Source organism: Populus alba, chromosome 7 (genome assembly GCF_005239225.2).
Source record: "Populus alba chromosome 7, ASM523922v2, whole genome shotgun sequence".
Classification (NCBI taxonomy): Eukaryota; Viridiplantae; Streptophyta; class Magnoliopsida; order Malpighiales; family Salicaceae; genus Populus; species Populus alba.
The window spans coordinates 10,081,351-10,091,267 of NC_133290.1; the positions used below are offsets into that span (position 1 = coordinate 10,081,351).

The 9,917-nt window shown below is 34.2% G+C and overlaps 1 protein-coding gene across 1 annotated transcript; it reads right to left on the bottom strand.

Moving 5' to 3' along the window:
• Positions 1-4,209: 4,209 nt before the first annotated feature.
• Positions 4,210-7,365, bottom strand: LOC118049726 (porphobilinogen deaminase, chloroplastic). Its single transcript, XM_035059812.2, has 5 exons — positions 6,920-7,365; positions 5,841-6,246; positions 5,163-5,369; positions 4,777-4,954; positions 4,210-4,574 (listed from the first exon to the last, which is right to left on the bottom strand). The coding sequence occupies exons 1-5, from the start codon at positions 7,144-7,146 to the stop codon at positions 4,462-4,464; spliced, it is 1,131 nt and encodes a 376-aa protein (XP_034915703.1). The 5' UTR covers positions 7,147-7,365; the 3' UTR covers positions 4,210-4,461.
• Between the last annotated feature and the right edge of the window lie 2,552 nt (positions 7,366-9,917).

Here is a 9,917-nt window from a genome sequence, read left to right on the forward strand (position 1 = left end):
GTTAACAACTCATTAATTATCTGATTTGCCTTTGATTAAGTATCATTTCTTGATTATATTAATTATTTCTCAGGGCACTACGTTCCACAGCTTGCCGAGTTCATTTATGATAGCAACAAGAAAGATCACATAAACTTCAAAGGTTTATTGTGATTTTTCAAAAATCCATTCCATTTCTCCTATTCATGGATACCCATGACATGCTTTTGGAATTGAGAAGTTTTTTTTCATAATCTTGCTTCATGAAAACAAAATAATTTTAATTGGTTGCTACAAAGTATGTTGAAAGTAAACTGATATCTGAAAATTAATTGAACTGGTTGACTAGTTAAAAATAGATCAACCGGTTGAGACTGAGCAACCGGATAGAATAAGTTAAAGCGGTCATCTGATTGAGAAACGATCGACAAGTTCAGTCAGCAAAATATATTTCTTGTTCATATTAGAATTTTCTTGTATTAATTTAATTCCTTGATTATTTAGGACTTTATGCCTATAAAAAACATGTAATTCATCATTGTTAAGCAGTGCAAAAATAGAGAGAATAAATAAGAGAACTTAGAGATAAACACTAAATAAAAATATATCTTCCTCTCAATCTTCTTCTTGAGTTTTTGACTATGTATTACTGTTTTTGATCTTCTACAACACTTATCTTTCTTCCAATAAGTGGTATCAGAGTTTAGGTTTGATTATTTAACATGGTCAATCCAAACTTCTTACTTCAATGTCCTATGTTAACAAAGAACAACTATATATAAAACTTGGTGTATTCGAGTAAAAACTTGGTTAGGCTTCCAAGATGTATGGGAAATGATTGAAAAGGGGCTTTGATGAGCCTATAGATGGAGTAACATTGAATTAATCTCAAAGGAAGGTTGAGCAAAAGGCACGAAGGAAGGATCAACAAGTACTAACAGTCATCTACCAATGTTTAGATTATGCCACTTTTAAGATAGTGGCCAATGCAACAACCGCTAAGCAAGCATATAAAATTTTACAAGAATCAAACAAAAGGAGTTGACATTGTGAGAAAAGTACATCTATAAAAGTTATGTGGTGATTTTAAAAAGTTACGTATGCTTGAATCAGAGAATATTTTAGAATATTTTGCAAGCATACTGGCTATATACAATCAAATGAAGAGATATGGGGAGAAGATGAAATAGACACGTGTGGTAGAGAAGATCCTAGGCTTGTTGTAAAAAAAATTTCGTTATATGATGGTCGTGATAAAGAAGTACAAAATATGGATGTACTTTCAATCCTAGGTCTCATGGAAAAAGTACATACCTATAAGGAAATAGTCAATGAGATTCAAAAAGATTTGGGTGCACAAGCACTATTTTCAAAGCAAGATGGTTTTGGATATTTCCAACGTGATAGAGGACATGGACAAAGCAAACAAAGAGGAGGAAGAGATAAATTTAACAAAGAAGGTTATGACAGCCTCAATAGATCAACTGGTCGACCATATGAAGCAAATCGGCCGACTAGTTACACTAATAATGGCAGTCCAAAATCTAGGTTTGACAAATCAAAAGTTAAATGATATAATTGTCAAAAGACAAGTCATTATGATAGGGAGTGTTAGAATCCAACCAACATGGTTGAGGAGAATGCAAATATAGTGATATAAGAGGAGAAGGAAGCTACCCTATTACTGGCGTATGATGAGAGAATGTAAGATAAAAAGAACATGTTGTATCTAGACAATAGAGTCAGCAATCACATGTATGGAGACAAAAACAAGTTTATGGAGCTTGATGAAACAATTAGAGGTAATGTAACATTTACGAATCATTCAAATGTTACCATAAAAAGAAAAGGTACAATTTTGATTAAATTGAAAGATAGAAGTCATCAATTTATTGGGGTTATCTATTATATACCAACACTGAAAAAAAAAAACATATTGAACTTAAGACAATTATTGGAGAAGGGGTATGAGACTAAGAAGAAAAATCATAATTTGACGATACTTGACACTAAAAGAGCTATAATTGCAAAGGTATTTATAATAAGGGATAGAATGTTCTTACTAAACATATAGATGAATGTGCCTAAATGCCTAAATATATGTGCAAATGATGAGACTTGGCTTTGGCATATGAGACTTGGACATGTAAATTTTGATAGTTTAAAGATTATGGCACAAAAAAAGATGTTAAAGGGTTTATAATCCATAATACATCCAAATTAGTTGTGTGAATGATATTTAGTGGGCAAACAATTTCACAAGAGCTTTTCGAAAAAGTCTACATCAAGAGCAAGTCTACACGAAATACATGTCGATGTTTATAGTCCTATTAAACCATGTTTGTTTGGTAAAAATATATATTTTCTACTTTTTATTGATGATTATAATAGAAAAACTTAGGTATATTTTTTAAAATAAAAGTCTAATATGTTTAGTTATTTTAAGAAGTTTAAGGCAGTAGTTAAAAAAAAAAGTGATTATTCTATAAAATTATTTAGGATGAAAAGGGAGTGAATTTTGTTTTAATGATTTAAATGAGTTTTTGTGAAGATAAATGCAAAAAGACTGTTAACGGTGTCCAAATCTTCATAACAAAATAGCATGGTGGATATATTGTATATAATAAAATTTTAAAATAAATAGTTCATTATGGACAATAAAAAAAGTTTCACTATTTAAAGTGCTTAAATGAGGAAATATTTTAATTTAAAAAAGATATATTGTTTAATTAATATATATCTTTATATATGTTTTTTGTTTGTATTTTGTGTGTGTAATTAATGGATAACAAAAATAGAGTTTTGACAGTGACCAGTGGAATTTTGCCGGAATCTATTGACACTGCCAAATTCCGACAGAAATGAAGAAGAAGAATCCATCTAAGAAGAAGGGATAATCAGTCTAATTCTTAATAAAATATTTCTTATACTTTAGAGTGAGCCTCTAATAACATGCTGTAAATTTTATTTACAATTGCTATATCCGGTGGCTTTATCTACTTATCATATGTTTTGCTTTCATTTACAATCTGGCGACACTACTAGATTCCAACAAAGCTGTTGTAACCCAATTTAACCCCGGTATCCAAACTTTGTTTTTCAATATATATATATATATATATATAAAAGCACAATCCAGTTAAATTTTAAAAAATATGACAATTTGGTCAATATTTCAAAATTATTAACCGAGTCTCTCTCCTAGATTTGGGCATGGGCTTGAGTTTGGGTGTGAATTTACTATAAATGATTTTTTAACTTATAAAAAATTATTTTTTATCAATTTATTTTTTATTTTTATTTAGTCAGCCTATTAATAACATCAATTTTGATTTTAAAAGTTAGTATAAAAAAGAGTTGATTAATGTGAGATGTTGTTCATAACTTACAATAGCTCTTTGCCTTCTTCTCTTTAGATTTTTCAGCTTCGTTTACCTATGTTCTTGCTTAGTTTTTACTCTATTCTATAGCTTAGCTAGGTTCCAGTATTTTAGAGGGAGATTTTTTAGTCTCCTTGTTTCTTTAGTTCCTAGATTTTATATGAAAATTATTTTATAGGACTATATATATGTTTATATTCACAATATTTATATTATTTATAAAATTACAATTTATAATAAAATAAATTTCTTTTTTATCTAAAGCAATAATATTATACAAACTACAACGAAAAAACTCTTCAAAAAGGTGTTTATTAAATAATTGTCGAAACAATGCCTGCAATTTGCAGGAAAATAATTATCGTCTCTCTCTCTCTCTCTATATGTGTGATTTATAAATCATTGAACATAAAACATTGTAAGATCATTTTTATTCAAATTGATGAAATCTTATTGAATTTCCAAATCTCTCATAAAAAAAATTAACGAAAAAAAAAATCAAATGGATTAACAGTAATAAGTGAGAGTTAGATTTAGGTTTTTTGTATACAAAGATTTTGTTAAAGGATCATAAAGATAGTAAACTAATTTGATAGTTTTTCTTGGGATTTTTTTTTTAATCCTTAATTTTTGCTTCCTGGTTTTAATTTTACTTCAAATGAGAGAGCCAAAATAAATATTATGTTGCCGGACTTGAACCCGGGTCATCCCGGTTGAGAGCCGAGTTTCCTAACCACCCGGACTTGAAAGGTGTTCTTGGTTCACCCCCTTCCTCGCTCACCTATCCATGTTTGGATCAGCAGGTTTTCAGGAGCACAGCAGCACTTGTGCATGCACGCCAGAGATTGAGAAAGAGAAAACAATGGAAAAGCATAGCATTATGGATGCAAGTGAGAGAACACCAAAAATTTCGAATTCTATTACTTCTAAAGATACAATAGCCTATAGTGCTCGTGTCAGCTCACGCTCTTCTACTTTACAGCAACTCAAAAGATTAAATAGCTTTGAAGAATTAATGAACACTAAAATGGTCGACAGCTAGGCCTAAAACTCAAACACAAAGCCTTGATTTTGCTTATTCCTTGTGCTATTATCGAGTTCCTCATCGGTCGAAGAATCCAGGGCCTGCCTGTGAAAGAAGTTCCTTGCCGGCATCCATTCCCATTGCAATCATATCATCAAAAGCATATGGACCTTTTCTTGAAGTTTCCAGTACTGAAGAGAAAAGGTGGAAAAACTAAAGTGTCATAAAACGGCAGAAGCTACATGAAACTGAACATGCTTATAGTTTAAACAATTTAATATCTAACACATTAAAACAATCCAAAATCATTAAAAAATTTATTTTGAAGTAAAAAAAACAAATTTCAAGAAATTTTGAAAGCACCTTTTCAACGCAAAAACAAACATAACATACCACGTGTACCATCAGGAGAAGCAACCAGCCCTTTAAATATGCAATCACCATTTTCATCTTTTCTAGCATATCCAGCGATAGGAGTACGACAGGACCCGTCTAAGGTTTCAAGAAAGGCCCTCTCACATGCAACTGCTAGTCTTGTTTCCTCGTGGTTCAATGAAGCCAAATAATTAACCTGCAAAAGGCAGTAACAAAAGAACATGATTAGTTTTATGAAGCCAAGTTATTAGCCTGCAAAACCCGCACCAGAATGGGCCATCAACATAAAGTGTCCGGGTTCTGATATTAAGATATATCCTAATCTATGGCAGTTATGTGGAGCATGCAGAATTTGGATCAACTATTTCATGTATGCAAAGCTTAGATGAGCTAAGGTAACACACCATTTTATCATCATTGCTTCGACACGCAATTCCAATTGCACCCTGGGCAACTGCTGGAAGCATGTCATCAAGTGGAAGAATGGAAGTTACATTTTCTGTCATATTTAAGCGTTTAAGTCCAGCTAATGCCAATAGCGTTGCTTTTACAACTCCTTCATTAAGTTTTCTCAGCCTTGTCTGAACATTGCCCCGAAAATTTTCTTCCACCTACAAAACAAAATCATCGAGAAGCATACATTAGAAGCAATATAAGGATATCAATGATCAAGAGATACCAGATAACCCTGAGAATAAGCTCAACAAGCTAGAAAACGTGAAAAATCCTAAATAATGACAACTGCCTCAAGAATGCTTGCTTTTCTAAACTACAAGAATATAAAAAGCTAAACAATATTTCAAATAAATTTTCATATATCCCAATGTACCTCCCTCTCAAGAACTCAAACAGAAAAAGGAGTTCTACTGTCAATCACAACGTTAGCAAATCACATCAATGGAATGGTTTTAAAAGCAAGATTGCACTTCAAGTAACGCTTACAAACGACAGCTCCATACTAAATAAACAGGCATGATAGCTTTTATAAGCGTAAAATTAAATTTCATGTAAGAGCATCTGAGCAATTTCCAATCATTTCCCAAGAAGAATTATATTCAGAACATGTGGCTCAATAAACGTACACTGAGTGATGGATATCTGTGGAGTATTTGTGACTTTCTTCTGAGTGAGGCAGTTCCAATGACACTACCAGCAGGAAGATCTGCTAGTGAAGCTGCACTCAAGGAAATAAATGCATCCCTAACATCCTCACGTGGAAGGTTACAGGGGAGGATTGTCTTCTCTGGTAAATATGTAGGAACATCTTTCATTGAGTGAACGGCAATGTCAATGTCACCATTTATCAGTGCCTCGTCTATTTCTTTCGTGAACAATCCTTTCCCACCGATGTCTGCAAGTGGTTGACTTTGTATCTTATCTCCTGTTGTCTTTATTATCACAATTTGTATAGCCCCTTCTTCGGCTAGATCTGAATGCGAAGCCATGAGCTTGTCTCGTGTCTCATGAGCTTGAGCAAGTGCAAGCGGGCTGTCAAACATTTAGAAAGAAGATCAAGAAGCAGAACAACATAACTAAATCCAAAATATTTGGCACAAGATCATAAAAAGAAACAAAATCTAACTGTCTTTGCCATTCAACTAGCATGTTAAGGTCCTGGACCTACCTATACTAGTCACAAAGTAATGTCAAACGCATCATTTTCTAACAAAACTCATTGAATTTAAGTGCAAAAACATACAAAAATGAAAGCTTTTGTATAACTATAACCAAAACATACAAAGATTCAAGAATAAAACACCGATATCTAATAAATTTAAAATAGAGACAAAATCAAAACCACATTTCACAGACAAGCTAATCTAGAAGATGAAACTGAGTAAAAATCAACTTAAACTGCATCTCTGATTAAACTGATCAGCAAAGTCACGGCCGAATTTCTTTTACCAAGTCAAAATCTAAATCAATAACAGCCAATTCAATAACAGAACTTCCAGTGCAAAGATCATTAATTTGAAGACCATCCCGACAGTCTATAGAAGCACATAGACCAGAAAAGAGCAACCTTAAATCTCCCAAAAACCCAGAAGCCAATTTCACTCATACACCAAAAAATCCCAAGTATTAAACAAAATTAAGTCAAACATTAACAAACAAACCGAAACCCAGAATTTAGATTTGACCAGAAAAAACTTTTGAGTACCTTCCTCTAGTGCCAATTCTAATGAGAGCAACTTTAGCTTCCTGGGTTTGCTGCTCGACAGCAACAGAAGCCTTGACAAAACTCAAAGTGTGTTTCTTTTTTGAAAAAGCTTGAGTTTTTAGAGAAAACCCAGTAAAAGAAACAGACCCACTAGTGCAAAAAATGGCTGAACATGATGGACCGGACATTAGAGCTTGGCTTGTACATAGAGAAGATAGAGTCTCCATTGATAAGAGAGAGGAGAGAGAGAGAGAGAGTTTTGTTGTTTGACTTTCAAGGGATGGTTTTGTTGTCTGTTGGATTGCGGTGGGTAGGGGTATGTGAATCCTCTGCTTTAATGCTAATGGATCCTGCCTGGAAGTGGATAGGATAACGGGATTACATGCCTCTTTGTATCCCACTGTTCCGTTCCTCTACAATGTTTGGCCCATCATTCCTTTACGTTTTCTTCCCCCTGTTTTATTTTATTTAATTTTTTTTTTTTTAAAAAAAAAACACTTTTACCTAATTATAAGACCAAGCCGGGTTTAGCGGTTTGGAAACTTCCTCAGTCAAATTAAAATTTAAAATTGTGTGAAATAACGCTACTATCCTCGTATATAACAAGTTGCGAGCTAAAAATGACGACATGACACTCACTCTCACTCTTATTTCTCTCTCTCCATGACATTCTCTCTGCACAGAAATGGAAAAACACCAAATCGATTTAAACAAATTAGGTTTTTTGAGATAATTCTCATCGTATTCAACAACTCTAGTCGCTTCTCTTGCTGCTAATGTTGCCTCTGACGCTGCATTGCTCTCATCTCAATGGCAAAAGTTAAATGGAGGCAGAGATACTAAAAGTTAATAGTCAGCTCATACCGTCGAGGAAGTCGACGTAGCAGTTCTAGCTTCTCTTTCATATGCTGTGATAGAGATTTTCTAATTTCCTTGTTTTTCCACTTTCCACCGTTGAAGGAAAAACAAAAAAGGGTTGCCATTTAACTGTTGAGTTTGCTGCTATCATTGGGAAAGGTTTAATTAACTAGTGTTAGCAACTTCTCTTCGCTTTTCTATTGTTTTAGAAGTTGTGTTCTTTCACTTTGAACGACTCTGCACTAATTTCATCGTCTCTGACTCACAAAGATATCGTGGAGAAGAAAAGGCCGACAATTGGCTCGAAAGCAAGGTCAAGAGCCCAACTGGATGGGATTTCTAAAAGAGTTGTTTTTATTATTATTATTATTATTATTTGTCTTCAAAGACAAATTTAGTTCACCATACAACATGGTTATCATAAGTAGTGTGGTGAGAAATTTGAAAGTTGATACTTGCCAGTGAAGTAACGTATATTCTACTCCAATGATCAAGGAATTAAAAGTCTCAAACTTAGGAAAAGACAGCTTATTGATGAATAATGTATGAGAAAAATAAAATTTCTCAATTCATGCAAAGTGTTTCATACACGAAAAAAAAAAAAGCACAAGCTGTAGCTGTTTGCTGTTTAGGTAGTTTTTGATGGTTAAAAAACGAGGATAAATGATTATTAGGGATATCATTTGATGAACTGCTCTAAAAATTTTTATGATGCTTGGGAATAATTAATAATGTTTTATTAGCTTTTTAGAAAATACTTTGAAGATAAATTAAACACTTTGCAAGCTCAATCCATGTGATAGATTGAGGTGGGATTTCATTAGAGACACTAGTAGACGCGCGCGGGGTTCCCAAAGAAGACTGGTTGAGCTAATAATCTAGTACTGTATTGAATCCTCTTCGCTGAGAGTATTATGGGATGGAGGGCCTTCTGCAAGCTTCAATCCTACAAGAGGAATTCGTCAGGGGGATCAGTTCTTGGCAGCCTTTCAAAATGGCCAAAGGGGGTCCGAATATATATCTCATCTGTTTTTTCCAGATGACATGCTTCTCTTTGCTGAAACAAGTTTCATCCTGACTAAAGCTGTTCTGTAACACTTCAGGGTAAAAGGTCAGTGTGGAAAAAACTAAAATTTGTTTTTTTCCAATAATGTAACCCCTTCCCTAGCTAGATCCATCAAGCGTATTAGTGGTTTTACTGTTGCTAATGATCTGGGGAAATATTTAGGATTCTCGCTTTTGCATCAACGTGTTACCGAGCAAACATATATTGGATAGAATGCACCAGAAGCTGTCGAGTTGGGAGTCCAATAATCTATCCCTAGCATGAAGAATTACGTTATGCAAATCCATGTTATCCACGGTTCCTTTATACCCAATGCATCCATCACTATTACCTAAGGCTATATGTAATGAGATTGAACAGCTATGCCGAGAGGAGAACGAAGGCAGAGATAGGGTTCACCTGGTCAAGTGGAAAATATTGTGCAAGTCGAAGCAGGATGGAGGTCTAGGGCTTAAGAATCTGCATCTATTAAACAAGGCATTTATATATTATAAGGCTTGGTTGGGGTATAATTCATGATAACACAAGTGTTTGGGTGGAGGTCTAATGAAGAGGGAAGTACATCAGATCGAAGGACCTCATTCCACAGGTCTTGGGCTGCTGGTGCAATATGCTACTTGAACCATTCCGGAGGAGCTGATTAATTCTTTTGTTATGGAAATGGTGATTGATAATGAGCGATGGAGGTGGGAATCTCTTGCTCACTTGCTCCCCATACAGCTAGTGATGATATTGGATAATTACCTTTCCCCATCAAGTAGTGCTATGGAATGCTTTTTTTTTTTTTTTTTTTTTGAATTCGAGGAAACCCCACTTTCCGGAAAACGTGCACTTTGTGGGTCCAGGTGAGTGAGTAAAACCTCGGTTATCCCAAGCTCTTATAAGAGGTGCACTCCCTGACTCGAACTCGAGATCTGTTGTGCAGATTTCAAATCCTTTGCATCACACGCTATATGGAATGCGCGTTGGTTTGTGGGTGGAAATGGAAAGGTCAAAAAGAGTCAAAGATTCTTATGCTAGAGTGCGTAGACATTTTACAGAGGATCCTAGCTATCACCTTTGCTTGGGGGAAAT